The sequence below is a fragment of the Salvia hispanica genome, chromosome 4, assembly GCF_029641045.1.
Source record: "Salvia hispanica isolate PSC_SH4W2 chromosome 4, Shi_PSC_v1, whole genome shotgun sequence".
NCBI classification, from domain to species: domain Eukaryota; kingdom Viridiplantae; phylum Streptophyta; class Magnoliopsida; order Lamiales; family Lamiaceae; genus Salvia; species Salvia hispanica.
In genome coordinates this window covers 35,090,633-35,108,174 of record NC_142695.1, presented here as the reverse complement: position 1 = coordinate 35,108,174, position 17,542 = coordinate 35,090,633, and the positions used below count along the sequence as shown (strand labels likewise).

Here is a 17,542-nt window from a genome sequence, read left to right as displayed (position 1 = left end):
TCTCTCTCACATGAACATAAAAATTATATTTTTTTCTCTCCATTTAACACACAAAACAAAACCTCCTAAAATCCCGTGCCATTTTCAAAGTATGCCAACTTCTCTGGGACGGAGGGAGTACTATACATCTTATTGAAAGTGAGAAATAATTCCCTAATTTTTTTATCATTTCACATTAATTATATAGTAATAATTTTATGCTTTGTTAAAATATAAAGATCATTAATAAAAAATAAGATGATCTGAAAATTTATTTAATTAGATTAAATATTCATCAACTGCTATAAAACCAAAATCTAAAAATAAAATAAAATAAAATAAGTCGATAATAACATGAGAAAATAACAATTGAATTTAAAATTTATATAAAATATAAAACTACTATAACCAAAATTATCACCAATCAAAATAAGGAATTCTTTTCAAACCCACGATATCGCCTTTTTATTTAGAAATAGATTACTAAAAGACGAAGAATATGCTACATACTTTTGTGAGCTCTTATATGAGCATCATTCTCGTTTGAAGCACGTATAATATTGTTCGTTTTAATTTTATATATCTAGTTTGATTCTAATACATTAAAAAAGGTTACTGAAATTTTCATAACGTTCATAAAAATCAAAACTTGATTTGTTATTTTATTAATTTATTTAAAATTATAGAAAAAATAAGCGAATCAAGCTTTAATCTTTATGAATTTTTAAAAAATTAAAAATTTCAATGATATTTTTTAATATATTAAAATCAAACTAAATATATAAATCGAAACGAACAACACTAAATATACGTTAAACAAGAGTGATACTCACATATAAGATATAAGATACGTAACATATCATTTATCAGCTAAAAAAGCTTTCCATATATAGTACATATCAAATTTTGTCAAAAGTGTGTGTCAACTGTCAACAGGTATGCCTCCAACTTTAAATGATTTAACATGTATATTTCCATGGACCTATAAAAAATGCTAATGTAAATTTATATTTACATGTATTTTTTATGAAAAAATCATTCTTCAAGAGAAATGATATTTGAGAAGATATTATACCGTTTCTTATTTTAAAAAGGTATCTTTACATCTCCATCAATGGCAATGTATAATTTTATAATTATCATATTTACCTTTTTTTATCATGAAAATTTATTATCCAAGATGAAAGTATTTGAGAAGAGATGAATGATATGCTACATACCTTATGTGAGCACCATACTCGTTTGACACAAGCTTAACGTTGTTCATTTTGATTTATATATTTAGTTTAATTTTAATACATTAAAAAATGTTATTGAAAATTTTAATTTTATAAAATTCATAAAAATCAAAGCTTGATTTATTATTTTATTAATTTATTTCAAATTATAGATAAAATGAGTAAATTGATTTTTGATTTTCATAAATTTTATAAAATTAAAAATTTCAATAATATATTTTAATATATTAGAATCAAACTAAATATATAAATTAAATGGACAATACTAAACATGAGCATATGGTTATACATACTCTGGTAAGAATGCTACAGTGCATACAATGAATGCATATATAACTATAAAAGGCGAATAAGAGTAATAAACACTGAAAAAGTTACTCCTCAGCTCTGAGGTAATTTCTCCATTTCAAGATCTTTTTTTTTGCTAGAACCGAAGAATATGATCTGGGTTAGGTTAAAACACAACTAATCGTGTATTTTTTTCGAACCGAAAGTGTTAATTTCTCCTTTCCTATAAGTTTTTGTTTGTTCTATTCGCAGATGTCAAGGTCTAACTTGACATAAATATCACACTCGAAATCTTGCTAATCGTGTTCATGGATTTTCAAGGGTTTGTATCAAATCTAGGGATTTAAGGTTCACGCGGATGGGGATTCGATTTTTCAAGTCTAATTTCTGATTTAATTGTTATGCATGATGCAGGAAGCCGGTGCTCGCTGCAGTGAATTTCTGTAGTGCTGTTATGGTTCATTTATGACTGTTGGTTTGTTAATTTTATTTCTTTTTAGTTTCGCATATCTCTAGGTTGAAAAAAAAGTGTTCTTGGCTTGTGCTGAAGTAAAGAGACTAGGTAGTGAATTGTGTATGTAATTTAGATTTTCAGTAATCTCACGGATCTACCCAACTGTTTAGCGAAAGCGGTTCTATACATTGTAGTTGACCGATTTGCATCGTGGTTAGATGGAGCAAGGTTTGAACTCTGGCTCAAATGCCCCTTCTAGGCTAATTGATAAGTCTAAGGTATATGATGTGAAGCCTTTAAGAACCATTGCCCCTGTTTTTCCTAATCCCCCGGGCATGTGTTCGACTTCAACCCCGAATCCAACTCCTTTTGGATGTATTCCACCTTCTGGCCCTTTCCCTGCTGGAGTCCAACCATTTTACCCGTTTTTGGTTTCAAACGACTCTCAGCCCACCACAACTCGAAACCAGTCAGGCAATAGCAGTATACCTGGTCCAGGTCCATCGAACCCGTTTAGGACCCCCACTCCGCATGTGAATGGGATAAAGAATCAAAGTGGCCAGTATGTCCCTGATGCAGACGAGGCTAGCAATTCAGGGAAGAAAACAAAGGGGCGTCCAAAGAGGAGAGCAGCAGGGAATGGGGAAGAGATTAATGTTGAATCAGTCGCTAATAATATCTTGACCTTGTTTGAGCTTAAAGAGTTTGATGACTGTAGAAAAGCTAATGGTGACAAGGATACAGCTGCAACCGTGCTCTTGGTCTTTGACTTGATCCGGAGAAGGCTTACTCAACATGAGGAAGCAAGGAGTAATTCTTTAGGACGAGCCTGGCGTCCTGACCTCAAAGCTTCCAATCTTATGATGACCAAAGGATTACGGACAAATAAGTCAAAGAGGATTGGCCATGTACCCGGAATTGATGTCGGAGATATGTTTTTCTTTAGAATGGAGCTCTGCTTGGTGGGAGTACATACTCAGAGCATGGCTGGGATAGATTATATGAGCGTCAAGGTCACTGTAGATAAAGAGCCTGTGGCTGTCAGCATAGTTTCCGCAGGAGGCTATGATGATAATGACGGAGATGATACTAATGTGTTGATCTACAGCGGTCAGGGTGGAGTACACAGGAAAGATGGCCAGAAGTTTGACCAGAAACTCGAGGGGGGAAATCTTGCCCTAGAAAAGAGTATGCAACGTGGTAACGATGTAAGGGTCCTAAGGGGTATCAAGGATACTAGTAATGCACCCAGCAAGATTTATGTGTATGACGGCCTTTACAAAATTCATGAGTCGTGGGTAGAAAAGTATAAGTCTGGTAACAACGTGTTCAAGTATAAGTTAGTAAGGCAACCAGGGCAGCCCGAAGCTTACTCATTGTGGAAATCGATTCAGCAGTGGAGGGACGGGACTGCTACTCGACCTGCCCTTATAATCCCAGACCTATCTTTGGGTTCTGAGGCTCAGCCTGTGGCTCTTGTAAACGACATAGATGGGGAGAAAGCACCTGCTCATTTCTCCTACGTTGCTAGTCTCAAATACTCTCAACCTTTTCCGTCATCCAAGGTGTTTTCAGGTTGTCACTGTGTAGATGGATGTGAACCAGGCGATACCAGTTGTCCTTGTATCCAGAAAAATGAAGGCTTGCTCCCCTATTCGTCTACAGGTGTTCTTTTAACTACTAAATCACTGATACATGAGTGTGGACAGACTTGTCAGTCTCCTCCGAACTGTCGAAATCGTATATCTCAGGCAGGTGTAAAGTTCCGCTTGGAGGTTTTTAAGACGAAGAACCAGGGCTGGGGGCTTAGGTCGTGGGACCCTATTCGTTCAGGGAGTTTTATCTGCGAGTATGCTGGGGACATCGTCAAGGTCACTGCAGGTGAATTCGAGAATGCAAATGATGACAGTTACATCTTTGATGCTGGTCGCTACTACGTGCCACTGGAACGGCTTCACGACTCTAATATCTCCAAGAAGGCCCCATTCCCTCTTGTTATAAGTGCTAAGAGCAGCGGGAATGTGTCCCGTTTCATGAACCATAGCTGCTCCCCTAATGTGTTCTGGCAGCCCATTCTGCGGGAAAGTAACAATGGTGTTTGTCTTCACATTGCTTTCTTTGCCATACGACACATCCCTCCAATGCAGGAGCTGATGTATGACTACGGAATACCCGCAAAAGCAGACAGAGGGATGAAGAGGTGCTTGTGTGGATCAGTGAAGTGCAGAGGCCAATTCTATTGACCATCTCTATTATGGGGATCCATGAATTTCTCAGTGATTGATGCTTTGAAATAAAGGTTAGTTATCTTGATTACCCTTAAATTTATTTTAGTGTATGCAATTTGTTACTTGTTGCCTCTATGCTTTCTGTCTGCACTTTCCATAATTTGTGTGATTAGAACTTGTGTAATTTGAGAAAAGGCGTGTTGGGTCATGTCTTAGTTCTTTCAGTTATTGCCAATGCATATGACTCAGAAATACACACCTTAAACAAGGTACGTTACGCATGTTCTTAAATCTTGAGAAATTGTGATAGTACTTTTGTTGTCTATTGTATATGCTTATTTGATACTCCCTCCGTCCCAACTAAGTTGAGTCGTATTCCTTTTTGGGATGTCCCAACAAAGTTGAGTCATTTCCCTTTTTAATAAAAAAAAATCCAATCACTTTTACTTTATTTCATCATCTGATTTACTCTCTCTTTATCTCTCCTACTTTTTTCTCTTTCCTATTTTATTTTACTTTCATATAATCTCTTGAACACAATTTCTTAATCTATGTGCTCAAAAATTTTGTACCAACTTAGTTGGGACAGAGGGAGTATGGTTTTTGAATGATCCATGCATCTATCCCCTTGCCTGTTTGGCGTCAATTTCTAAGATTCTGCACATTGCTTTGTGATAAATCAACCAGTCTTTAGGCTAATCTAATGCTTGTGATGATTTATAGGTTACAGTATAAGCTTGCAGAAATATGGAAATTTTCCCTATGCAATCCTTTATGTGCGTGCCTCCCGTCTCTCTGTGAAAGAGATGGAAGGAAGGAGCTCGCCTCTGAAGGTGTGAAAGACTAGAATGAGCTCGTCGACGGTAGTTGTTGTAAAATCTATGTATTTTGCATTTTGTTTTTGTGATACAGAGTTGTTGGGATTTCATTAGCTCTTTTCATGTTTTTCTGCCTACTCCTAAATCAGAATTGCTATTATGTTCTTCAGTTTCTAGGATTAATGTTTAGAAACAATTGCCCCTCTTTAACTCTCCTGGGATGTTAATCAAGACTCAAGAGTTAAATGTATGTAGATAATTATTTTTGCAGGATACTACGAAGATTTTTATTATCTTACATTAAGTAGAGGTTTTTATTGCGCAATAAAATATGATTGATAAACCATCAGCTTTCAAACCCCATTTAACCATTTACCGCTCACTAGGCTCATCAAAATGGGTCAAAAGTTGATAAATCATCAGCTTTTAAACTCTTGCAAGAATAAAAAACAGTTTGTAACTCAAACAAGAATTTGGGATTTCAGATTTTTCATCTGTTTAATTTTCTGTTTATTTCACTACTGAAATGAATAATATATGGAACCGGAGAAACACGAGCAGCCGCAAAGGCTTTATCAAGTTTGGAGACAAAGTAATGTGAGTTCAATATGTTTGATAATTTGTTCAAAAGAAATATATTATTGATTTTTGAAGCAACTCATAGTTCTCTTGCTGAGATTGAATTGGATTTGTTCTTGTTTGTTTTCATAATTTCATGTCATTGGTGACTGAATTCAGTTTCAGTTGCACTGACATTTCATCTACTAAGATCAAAACAGGATCATCTCAGATGTTGAGCTTTAAACATGACGAACTTTTCATACTTGCAAGATGGAATTTGAAAATTCATTTTCTTGTTTAAGATGACACATTACGACCGCAAGCAAGCATTTGCAGTTATCTTTGTTTGAAGAGGTTCTTCTTTGGAGGGGGATTGGTGTTTGGTCCGGACATATCTTCTTTGTTTTTTGTCGGCCTTCTTGATCTCTGCCCCTGCCCTTGGATTTTGTATAAAGGTTGCATTTATCATACTTAAAGAAGACAAACCTGCTGTTTCTTGTTATCCTGTGCTATAGTATCTCTTGTACTCACACATTTGGCAAGCGAATCGATCAAATTTTGTGTTATACATTCTGTTGTCTTGGGACATGGATGTTTTTGCAGGATGTAGTCTTCCTTCTCCTCACTTCCAGCAGAGATCCCGGGATTGTACCAAGGAACACGAGGCCTCCTGAATGTGATGATTCATTCGAGATGAACATCCCTTCAATGGAGTGGGTGAATGGCCGAACACCTCATCTCAAACTTCCTCGAACAAAGGATGTCATGAGCTCAAAGGAGAAAATCGACACTGAAATGGGAAACAATTTGCAGAGGAAAAGAGCATTACACTTCCTGAGATTCTTCTAAGCATAGAATATGGTGGCATTCGAGAGAGAAATGGTTGCCGATTCAAACAACTTTGCTGTTCCTGTTGATCAAGAACTTGAGGAATCAGCAGCTTCTCCCACAGTTGAAGTTGTGCCCTATGAAGAGGAGAAATACGGTGTCATGAAATCTCAACAGAACACAGCACCAGATCATACTGATTATTAAAAACACGATTCTCTGTCTGTACGTACCAGTTCAGAGTCATCCGGTTTATAAGCTGTTGCAAGTTGCAACAGATAGATATGTACCATTTCATCTTGTAGTAATCTTATCTTGTATTACCAAGTTGGGTTTATGCAGTGGCCTTTTGATTTCAAGATGGCAGCTTTTTGTTTGAAAAAATTTGAGATTTATGTTGCGTGTTTGGGAATCAAATTTCCAGCAACAATGATAATCAGAAAAATGCAAGATCTTAGACAATGTTATGGAATGATTAGCGTTCGAAAAATAGGTCGAAAAAATTGCCAACATCTAACAATTACATTTCAATGTAAATAATGAAATTTCAAGAATGTGAACATGGCTGTGTGCGTACCTCATGAAATCAGTCGACTCTGTCTCCATCGACTTGGGTTGAGTTCAAACTGCAGCTCGTTTACTGATCTTTCTGCAGAAAAACACATATTCAGTGCATAAGAGGAAACATTGTGTTCTGAGTTTGAATTAAACAAACTTACTACTTTGCAGTGTCTGAAATATCAGAATAGGGTTTGCAGATTTCTGCCATCTGTTTCAAGCATTCAGAATGACTAAAAATGCAAAGCAAAGTTATGAGATGAATAAAATTAGCACCAAGATTATTTATAACACAAATTCATATGTTCATCACGGCACTAATACAATTGCAATATTCTAACATACATCAAAAGAATCAAGACTGCTATCATCTCTAATCTGCAGACTTCAGTTTTGTAGCTGCATCCTTCTTAGCAGCTATGGATTTCTCCTCGTTGTTTTTACCACGAGCTAGTATGCCAAACACCCAAACTGCTGCGAAAGTGGCCTGAACCGGAGCAAGCCAGTAAACAACCAAATGCTCCTTAGTGATATGCTCCCCATTAGCAAAAGCCCACCCCATCACCTAATGAGCAAACACAAATTTCCAGTTGCTTTCATGGCAACAATTGTATAATTGAATGTATAAAAAATCCAAGGATACTTACAGAGGCTGGATTCATGCAGCCACCGGTTAGGTCCGCGCCTAGGGTATGCAGACTGAGCTTAGATAAGCTGGAAATCCATGTTTTCATGAAGAAACTATCCTTAACCTTTCTAGCCAGCCCGAGGGAGATGAATACGATGCAAAATGTTAGCAGACCTTCTGTCAGCGCACCCTTAGCAATACCGACATTCAAGACAGGCCCTCGTCCTATCCCAGGAAACGTACTCAAGATGAGCCTTACGCCGTAAATTGCCCCAACGACCTATTTCAAGAGATATGAGAGTAAAAAGCCTTGCTTACCAACACAATAAACGAACATGCAGAAGCAATATAAGCATTGATGAGTTAGAAATTACTCTAAAAAGCACCCCCATTCTACCAAACAGTGATGGAAGCCCGTTTGCTCAAATCAATTACTCCTAATAAGGAAAAGTTGAAACGCATTCCTTGTCACTTCATTACTAATGTCAATGCCATTTGAAGACTTGACCAACCCTTCACTGTCACATCTAGGTTGAACCTACTAATTCATGACAATCTTGAAAACTCAATGAACCCTACGAGAGCAAACAATCGCCATGATGAAAAACACATGCTGCCTCATTTTCAAGCAACCGATCAGACAAGCACAGTTCTAGATCATTGCAAGCTGGCTAGGGTGCAATCAAGTAGGCTGAGCTCACATCTCTTGAAGAGTTAAATTTCTGATGTTTAGTATATTAAAAATTCAATTTATTATAGCAAATAGCACATCTTAGCGCATCTGTTCTCACCAAAGTTCCAATCTTGCAAACATAGATGAGTTTTTATTCACAAAAAGCAAAAAATCTATCCTACTTAACACCAGATCTTCAATTAAGTTTATCAAAATTTGAATTCCTCATAATTTCCAATTCAGAAGAACTCATAAGGCACTATCACAATATTGCCCTATCAAATTGAACAGTCGGCTCAACTCACACACACGAAAATAGAAATAAGAGTTGTGCAAAATTAGAGAAACCAAGAACATAAAAATTAGCTTAAATCTTGGAGAGAGAGAGAGAGTTAATTACCTGGGCAGGAACTCTGGCGCCAAGAGTGAAGAGGAAATTAGAGAAATCGCCGGTGAAGGCGGCGGAGAGGAGAGAGAGGGGGTTGTAAGCTCCACCTTTGGTGACCTTGACCATGAGGGCGAAGAAGAACATGTTGAGAATGGAGAGAGCGTATCTGACAATTTGGGCGTCGAGATCGTGAGGTCCATAACCCAAGATTTTGTGCACAAAAGTCTTGTTTAGAACGCTGGACCACACCCACATGAAAGACATCGCGAAATCTGCTGCCAGCAGCCGCCATCCTCCCGCCATTGCTGATGCTCTCTGTCTCTCTCTCTTTTCAATTCTGAAGAAACGTCAGGGCGAAAGAGAGAGAGAGTTGACCAATAGAAATTGAGTTGAGCTGTTGGAATGGGAATCTTGTGCCTGTTTTTCGGAGAATCTACTACGAAGTCAGGTTTTTGCATTGGTCGGAAATTTTCATTAATATATGTGGGGTCCTGCTTTTACTGTAGAATATTGTTTCAATTTAATTTAATTTTATTTTGATTTTGATTTTAATTTTAATTTTGATTCCTCTATCAATTTTCATTTTAATTTATAGCAGTTCTAACTTATAGGAAATCATGTTTTATTTTATATATTTAATTCTTAATACAAAAGTTACTCTTTGTTTATTCTCTATGTGAAATCTATTTACTAATATTTTTTGCCTACTATATAGTATTGTATTTCTGAAACCTATTTCTTTGATAATATTCCTTCTACAATTATAAGTTCAATTTATAAGCTACGTGAAACCGACGGTAAGGGTATTCACAATAGGGAGGCCATGGCGGCCGCCCCGGAGTCGGCGGCGCCGCTGCTCCCTATAGTGATGGAAACTTATGCTGGGGTGTAGCAGGCTCAGGTGCCGTGGAAAGGCCATCGCCTAGTGGACGGCGTGGACGTGGCGGGGTGGGAAGTGGCTTGGCGGTGTCCGCGGTGGTCTATTGTGCACAGATGAGCCGCGGCGGCGTCGATTTTGAATTTTTCATTTTTATTTTTATTTTTATTTTTCAAATCAGTAGAATGAGGAAGAGAGAAAGAGGAGAAGAATGAGGAAGAAGATGATAAGAAAATCCCCATCCGTGCTCTTAGCTAAGAGCACAGAAGTGGGCCCGGACCCACTTTTACTCATTCTCCTTAGCTAAGAGCACGGATAGCTAAGGACAAGCTCAAGGGTCCCATCATTCTATTAATCAATTTAAATAAAAACATTTCCACAATATTAAAATGTATTAAAAATACCCGAAATACTCTTACAAATTACAAAATAATTAAAAATTACATAAATCAATTCCTAAAAATTAAAAATTACATAATTAAAATTCTATTAATTAAAAATTACGTAATTAAAATCCATAAAATTTCATAATGAAAAAGTAAGAATGATAGATAATTTGATGTGAAAAGTGGATGATGAATGTGTGTATTTATAGATGATTTCGGGATTAAAAAAAAATCCAAAAAAACCGTCCATAAACGGCTCTATTTTTTGAGAATCTAAAAATATATACATTTTTTAATTTTTGATATAATTTCGAATTATTTCTAAATTTCTTTTAAAAAAAAGAAAAATTAATTTTGCCAATGGCTAAGCCGTTGGCCAATCACATGGTGCCACGTAGGGCTGCTCAGCGGCACGGACGTGCTCTTATTTAAGAGTAGCGCTGTGCCGCTGGCACGGACGAACGACGTACATTGGCGGATGAGCTTGTCCTTGCTAGCGGCAAGGACGGACAGACGGCGTTCCACTAACCGCTGCGGATGCTCTACGTAGGGTTTTGATTTGGTTAATTTTTAGCTTTTTTAAATGAGGAAGAATATAGGTTAATTTTGGACTTTTTAAAATGGGTTTTGATTACTTTGGTCAAATGAGTCCAATCAAAATGATTTGGTTTTTGTTCATTAGTTTTAATTTTTTTATTAAATTATATATTTTTTCTAATTATTTTTAGTCCGATAATTTTAATTCTAATTGAATTAAAATATAAAAAAAAATTAAAATGTGGCCAAAAAATGTCCACTGTTGTTGTGGAAACTTTTTTTTGTGGCCGTGGATATTTCAAAAGTGGCCGAGGACAAAAAAAAGTGGCTTGTCCAGGGAAGTGTCCTCCCTATTGTGGATACTTTAAAATGATGTAACATCTCAATCACCACGTAAAATTAATTTCACCAAAAAATTTAACCCCGATAAAAATCTAAATTGACAAAAAAGTGTATTTTTTTTTTTACCAAAATTAAGTTCGTGATAAAATCTAGATTGACCAAAACTAATGTATTAGTATATTTTTTTAGCTATTTACCCTTGGTTTATCAGTCTCTATTTTAGCACCCTAGTATTTTACGGTATATTTTATTATATTTTCTACTTTACACTATTTAATTTAAACATTCATAAAATGTCTCAATTATGATACTCCACAATGGAGCAAATTTCTAAAATGTGTATATGTTTAAATTGAACAAATTTTTTTAATAAATATACATAACGATGCCTTGTTCACGTCCTTCGGTATGTTTAGTTCAATCAGAGTATTATTTTAGAGCAAAATATTGCATTTTCGATCTCAATTCTTGACAATTTGTTGCGATTTTAGTTATGGAATAGCTGAAATCGCAAGCTCAACCACACCCCGCGCACAATCCACATCTTAATCGACACCACAGCACACCAATAAACACCCAAATCAGTTTATTAATAACAGAAAGTATAAGAATACCAAATTGCATAAATTGAGCTAAGTCTGGATATAATGATGAAGGGCATCGAGTATTCTTTGTAAGGGTAATGGTAAACAGAACAATGACAAGAATTAAGCTAAGATAATGCATCATATCTACAATCCTAGCCCAAGCGCTCAGGGAGTATCAAGAGAAGAGAGTCTCTGCACTCATACCCAATTTTCCTTCTCCCTCATTTGCATTTAGACCCCTCAATTTTCCTTCTTTCTCATTTCTGTTTGAGCTGATGTGGCCCTCCATTTGGCATATTAATTGAGTCAATTGAACTCCTCTCTATAATTCATTAATTTGTGACCGTATACACAATTCCCATATTTGATTCAGTCTTCCGCAGATTTTACGGGACGAAAGTGCCTCAAATTTCGATCGAGGTTTTTAACTGCGGTGCGTTCTTGCTCTTTCCCTTTCTGACTTGTTTATGTTGAAATAGGTTATGGGTGTCGAATTTTGTTCTCATCTCCCTTCTGGTTGTGTAGAATTCGATGTAACTAATTGCCGCGCTCACTTTAAAATGGCCTTTTTAATTCGATTATTTGTTCTTGATCTTGTTCGATAACTTTGATTACTAAGTTATCAATCTAATTTTATGCTATTTGTTTTGGTTCCGTTTTGATCTGCTGTTTATGCTTTGCTTAATTTGTAGAATAGTTTCCTTTCCATCACTTGTGTTGTCTTACTCCTGAGCTGGTTTCATGGAATATTACCATTATGATTCCCCAATTGTGCTAGATTTGGGAATGCTGAGATATATTTGTGCTACTGGTTAGTGTTAAATGGAGTATAAAATGGTAGTAGTAACTAGTAAGTATACATCTTAATTTCTACTGTATCTGTTAAAAAGTAAAAAGATATCTAAATTCCATAAAATTGAATGCGCGCAACTTTATCGAGCTAGTTCTGCAGTTAGGAATTACATTATCCAGCTCTTGGTCAGTGTAATTGTTAACTGCACTCTTCCGGTCTTTGGTTGTATGTTAAATATAAATGAGGACACAAAGATAAGATGTATAGTAGTAGATAATAAAATACAATCTTTAATAGGGATCTGTTACAATGTTTACTTGACTGGAAGTCTGGAATCAATTTTACCACGTGGGAAACTGTGATCCGTGAGAGCTGCTTTTGTCCCGTGTGGGTAAGCTAGAGATAATCTCGAAATAGGGCATGTGGAAGGAATATTATTGCTACATGTTGGAAAATTTTATATTTCCAATGTTCAGTGAAATCATTTTGTATTCCAATCTTTAGAATAGGCTTGCAAGTTTCCTAATCTTAACTTGATTGTCATCAACAACATTTCATGCTGGCATCTTGCTTAAATAGGATATGTGGAGTTAACATGCTTGTGACTGGGCAGCTTTACACCCTTATTCCACCACGATTGGATGATTTCACCAGTTGCTTGTATTCATTCTCTTTTTTTTTCCAAAAATACTGTCCGTGCTTAGCCATGCTCGCAGCCTTATCCTTTTTTTTGAAAAGGCTTGGCTATTACGATTAAATTGAGCTGGGTGCTAACTGCAGGTTGAGGCACTTAAAATGGCTGGTCATAGAGTTGCCCATGCCACATTGAAGGGACCAAGCGTTGTGAAGGAGATACTCATTGCCACTGCACTTGGCATTGCTGCAGGTAGCGTGTGGAAGATGCACCACTGGAATGAGCAACGGAAGGTTAGGGCTTTCTACGACATGCTAGATAAAGGTGAAATCACTGTGGTTGCTTCAGAAGAATAGATATCTCCTGAAACAAAATTCTTGATTAGTCCCTTATTCAGTTTCTGGACTCGTAAGAGAGATTGCAAAGTTCGAACTACAATACATTAAAGACTTACTGTTCTTGATTTCTTTGGATCACCTTACTATCTTTTTTTCCTTCAGTTCTGATATTGAGGTGTTATAAAATAAGACTGAATGTATCACGAGCTCTTTGACTGTTGAATATTTTAAGAACATATTTGCCCTCAACTTTCAAGTTCATCCAGCTCTTTCATTGAAATATTTAAAGATATTATCAGCAACATCCTATCATTGTGACATCTCATTTTATGTTTCAAGATCGATGTTTTACAGATTTTCTCTTGTTTTCTTTCTTGTTTAGTGGCTTAAGAGTTTTCGTAGCCACTAAACTGTTATATATATTTGAATTGGAAAAATAACGTAGTTATTGCATTATTTACGCGCCCATGATTTAATTTAATAATGATAAAGATAAGGAATTTTTATACACGAAGACCAGAGTTTGTTTTTTTGAGAAGTCAATGACTGTTGCGTGAACACGAGAATTTACCACGGAGCTCTTCCTCCACAAGAATGCAAATATCTCCATCTTAAATTTACAAGAGAGAGAGAATCTAGTTGCAAATTGCAATGAAATATTACAATTTTAAAGATGATGCTTAATGGTTTAAATTCGCATGACATTTGTTAAAATTCAGCTGTTGAATTTCTATAACCAAAATTGTTGACTGATTGTGGCATAATTGTAAAAGTATCGATATCATGCTATAAAAAATATAATCTTTATATTTAATGGAGACATTTTTTGCGGTAATGACATTGACAGAGAGACACAATTACAATTTACAAATGGTGGTTGCCAACTTCTTTCATCGATATTTACAGATAATTAGGATTTATAAATACCTCTTACTTTCTTCTCATCAAGAATTGCAAAAGCCCAGTGAAAATTCCCCAGCTACCTCTTTCTGCTCTGTCTATAGTACGTCTCCTCTCCTAGCTCTACTCTGTGTGTGTGTGTGTGAAGAAATTGACAAATCTTGATGATTTTGAATAGTATGTGTGCTATTTCATCTGTTGTTATGTTTGTGTGTGCAAAAGAAGGAAATGGTTTCGAAAAGTAGTATACAATAAAGGTAAATTCTGCTCACTATTCTCATAAAAAATCATTCGTTTTTCATTTTTGATGCCATTGTTGGAAGTAGATCGAAATGAAAGATGAGTTTTTTACAAGCAATGAAATTGCTTAGAGCCCCAACATAAGCTCTGGTTTTCTTGAAATCCAATTCTTTTTCGCCCTTCGTTGCGTGCTTGTTATGACCGGTGATTACTTCTCTTTCCGAGCATGGATCAGATTCTAGAAATCATGATCTATAAGCTAATAGTTTTAGCTCATATACTATATAGGTGTATTTCAAATTTTCAATGCACACTTCATTTTAAAGCCTTAAGTTTTGGTTTCCACTTTAGTGCACCAAGAGACAATACAACATGTTATGCAATTATGTACTAATATAGATGTGGCTTTAACCTTTTTGTTAAACTGTTTCAGATCGGTCATCTGAATTGGAAAAATGGGTCAGACGCTTGGTTGTATTCAAGTGGATCAGTCCAATGTTGCCGTGAAGGAACAATTTGGCAAGTTTCAAGAGGTGCTAGAGCCCGGCTGCCATTGCCTCCCATGGTGTTTTGGCTACCAGTTGGCCGGTACCCTATCATTACGTCTACAGCAGCTCAATGTCCGCTGTGAAACAAAAACTAAGGTCGCTCGCCATTTACTTGCAGCTTCAACTTCTCATTTCTCGAACCGTTTTCATCAAATCGTATAAAATATGAAGTAGCTCAGCCAAATATCTCATGACTAAAAATCAGAAGAGAAAATTGAATCAGTTTGTAACTCAGAATTCTCTTTTGCACTTTTAGTTATTTCACAATTATACGAGTTTCTTATCATCCAGGACAACGTGTTTGTGAATGTGGTTGCTTCGATCCAGTACCGAGCACTGTCCGACAAAGCATCTGATGCATTTTATAAGCTATCTAACACCAAGGAGCAGATCCAAGCATATGTTTTTGATGGTACGTTTATCAAAGCATGCTCACTGTGTTTGCTGATTAGAAACGTAAATAATATGGTTGAGATGTTGTGTGAATTTCGTGACAGTCATCAGGGCAAGCGTACCGAAACTGGATCTTGATTCCACTTTTGAGCAGAAGGATGAGATAGCTAAGGCTGTGGAAAACGAACTTGAAAAGGTAGCGTATACGTATGCTCTTGACAGACGATACATGTTTACGCGCTATGATACTGGTTATACTATACCATTACCAAGTGAATCTTGATTATCTCTGTCTTTGCACGCTATGTCTGCTTATGGATATGAGATAGTGCAGACTCTGATCGTTGACATCGAACCGGATGCTCAAGTCAAGAGGGCTATGAATGAGATAAATGCAGGTAAGTCATCGAGCCGGATGCTCAATCTATAATGAGTTCATTTTCGTTTATCTGATAGCGCATCGCTGTTGCAACAGCTGCTCGGCTCAGGGTCGCTGCAACTGAGAAAGCCGAGGCTGAGAAGATCTTGCAGATCAAGAGAGCCGAGGGAGAGCCGAATCCAAGTACCTGTCCGGGCTAGGTATAGCTCGTCAGCGTCAGGCTATCGTGGATGGACTGAGGGAGAGTGTGCTTGCCTTCTCGGAGAACGTCCCTGGGACGAGCTCTAAGGATGTGATGGACATGGTCCTCGTCACACAGTACTTTGACACGATGAAGGAAATCGGTGCTTCGTCTAAGTCCTCTGCTGTCTTTATCCCTCATGGACCTGGGGCCGTTAAGGATATTGCGACGCAGATCCGGAACGGCCTCCTTCAGGGCGAGAGTGCCATGCCTGGTTTCCATGCCTCGGACTCTGTTTAAGTACAATGATGTGTGTATATCTTCCTGTCTATAGACGATCATAATTTGCATTTGAAGATTTTATTTTGTCATTAAATATGTAATTTTGTTACTTTGGGTGCCGCATTGCCTATTGTGGGACGAAAACGACATTCTTTGTGTTAAATATCAATGATTTCTACATGCATTCGGCAAAATCAATCTATTGGTACTATAAAGCTCTTTTGCCTCTTGGCAAGGTAATTATAACCGAGATGTCTTTTCTGATGAATGTTCATTTCATTTCCAAGTAATCTCTCCCTCCTCGGTTATTTTCGAGGATAAAATGGTTTTGTATCGGATGTAGCGGCACCGCTGACAACCGAATTCCAACGAACTAAATGATGGTTCACAGGACAACCTTTAACTTATCGAGAGGGAGCTTACGGCAATGCTAAGAATTGTGTCTTGATATCGAGAATGCATGAATATGCCTCCCTATTTATAGGCAAAGTCTACTACTCATGGAGTTAGTAGAAGCAATGCAGATTCAACTCTCCTATTAATAATTAGATTGTAACGGTCGACCGTTAGAGACATTACAAATGTCTTATATTATAGCATGAACTTGGACGAATGTATCTAGACACCTCTCATGTCAATGTTCGCTCTGGACGACCCGATCAATGGGTACGCACGGACAAATATGTGTCAAACTACATATGAGTACATTGTTTTTCTGCTTGTCCAATGTGAGATTAATTAAGATCTCAGTACACCTCAATGTTTTAAAAATCTAGTCGGTTTGGCGACGAACCGTGCCTAGTCTGGTTCGGTTAGTACTATAAAATCAGTTGAGAGTTGGGCCATTTTGGACCAGGTGAGTTGGCCGGTTCGACCGAAAATTAGTGACCGTCATTATATAACACCATTACCACTCCACCACCTTCATTTTATCTCAATCCATCCTAGTTTATTTTCCTAGTCACTTTTCACCTTTCCCATCCCATAAGACTAAAATAGATTATGAGTACTAATGACTAAATTAAGTACTGCAATTTCATGACTAACACTATCCGAAAAATTTGAGTTTAAAAAGAGATTTTACAACTAAAGCAAGTAAATAAAGAAACATGAATAAAAAATGAAATAAGAAAAATCTAGAATTCTAGTGTAATATTTATTTCATTATAGTATTTTTTATGGGTAAATGAATTTCTTTCTACCGCTTGACTTACTCTCACACACATACACTATCTTAAAAATATGTCATCAATCCCATAAAAATATAGACATTTACATTTATGAAAAATTATCCCAAATTCATTACACTTATAAATCAATTCATTTACAATTTATACCATTATGACACACAATTACATCTCATTCAAAACTAATGATAATATGAGTTCCACTATTCATTACCATTGTTTTAACTATCCTTCTACTTCTTCTTTTTTTACTTTACCACTTGTGTATTAATTCACGTGTTATTTCAAATGCACATA

General features: G+C 36.5%; 3 protein-coding genes and 1 pseudogene across 6 annotated transcripts; 3 read left to right on the top strand and 1 right to left on the bottom strand.

Annotated features, from left to right (window-relative positions):
* The first annotated feature begins 1,494 nt into the window (after window positions 1-1,494).
* On the top strand, window positions 1,495-5,280 carry LOC125192933 (histone-lysine N-methyltransferase, H3 lysine-9 specific SUVH1-like). 3 transcript variants are annotated; one of them, XM_048090609.2, is made up of 3 exons: window positions 1,495-1,609; window positions 1,920-4,258; window positions 4,911-5,280. In XM_048090609.2, the coding sequence occupies exon 2, from the start codon at window positions 2,178-2,180 to the stop codon at window positions 4,200-4,202; it is 2,025 nt and encodes a 674-aa protein (XP_047946566.1). In that variant the 5' UTR covers window positions 1,495-1,609; window positions 1,920-2,177; the 3' UTR covers window positions 4,203-4,258; window positions 4,911-5,280. The 3 variants fall into 3 exon arrangements, with proteins under 3 accessions (XP_047946566.1, XP_088926211.1, XP_047946565.1); XM_089070085.1 differs by lacking the exon at window positions 1,495-1,609 and adding an exon at window positions 1,616-1,827; XM_048090608.2 differs by lacking the exon at window positions 1,495-1,609 and having other exon boundaries at window positions 1,616-4,258.
* A 1,924-nt stretch (window positions 5,281-7,204) lies between these two features.
* LOC125192935 (putative aquaporin SIP2-1) lies at window positions 7,205-9,082 on the bottom strand. The gene is made up of 3 exons (XM_048090610.2): window positions 8,654-9,082; window positions 7,600-7,860; window positions 7,205-7,517 (listed from the first exon to the last, which is right to left on the bottom strand). The coding sequence occupies exons 1-3, from the start codon at window positions 8,942-8,944 to the stop codon at window positions 7,326-7,328; spliced, it is 744 nt and encodes a 247-aa protein (XP_047946567.1). The 5' UTR covers window positions 8,945-9,082; the 3' UTR covers window positions 7,205-7,325.
* Window positions 9,083-11,489: 2,407 nt separating this feature from the next.
* Window positions 11,490-13,384, top strand: LOC125196211 (putative cytochrome c oxidase subunit 5C-1). Its single transcript, XM_048094633.2, has 2 exons — window positions 11,490-11,803; window positions 12,944-13,384. Exon 2 carries the CDS (start codon window positions 12,959-12,961, stop codon window positions 13,151-13,153), a length of 195 nt encoding a protein of 64 aa, XP_047950590.1. The 5' UTR covers window positions 11,490-11,803; window positions 12,944-12,958; the 3' UTR covers window positions 13,154-13,384.
* A 119-nt stretch (window positions 13,385-13,503) lies between these two features.
* Window positions 13,504-16,256, top strand: LOC125196212 (hypersensitive-induced response protein 2-like; annotated as a pseudogene). Its single transcript, XR_016128958.1, has 6 exons — window positions 13,504-14,138; window positions 14,709-14,919; window positions 15,115-15,235; window positions 15,321-15,412; window positions 15,518-15,614; window positions 15,692-16,256. The product of XR_016128958.1 is annotated as a hypersensitive-induced response protein 2-like (transcript).
* Window positions 16,257-17,542: the final 1,286 nt, after the last annotated feature.

Excerpts from the sequence above, each read along its gene's own strand:
- LOC125192933 (XM_048090609.2), top strand. The coding sequence starts at position 2,178 with ATGGAGCAAGGTTTGAACTCTGGCTCAAATGCCCCTTCTAGGCTAATT.
- LOC125192935 (XM_048090610.2), bottom strand. The coding sequence starts at position 8,944 with ATGGCGGGAGGATGGCGGCTGCTGGCAGCAGATTTCGCGATGTCTTTC. Across the intron at positions 7,861-8,653 it reads GCGCCAGAGTTCCTGCCCAG|GTCGTTGGGGCAATTTACGG; the intron begins GTAATTAACTCT and ends CTCTTGAAATAG. Across the intron at positions 7,518-7,599 it reads GCTGCATGAATCCAGCCTCT|GTGATGGGGTGGGCTTTTGC; the intron begins GTAAGTATCCTT and ends TTTGCTCATTAG.
- LOC125196211 (XM_048094633.2), top strand. The coding sequence starts at position 12,959 with ATGGCTGGTCATAGAGTTGCCCATGCCACATTGAAGGGACCAAGCGTT.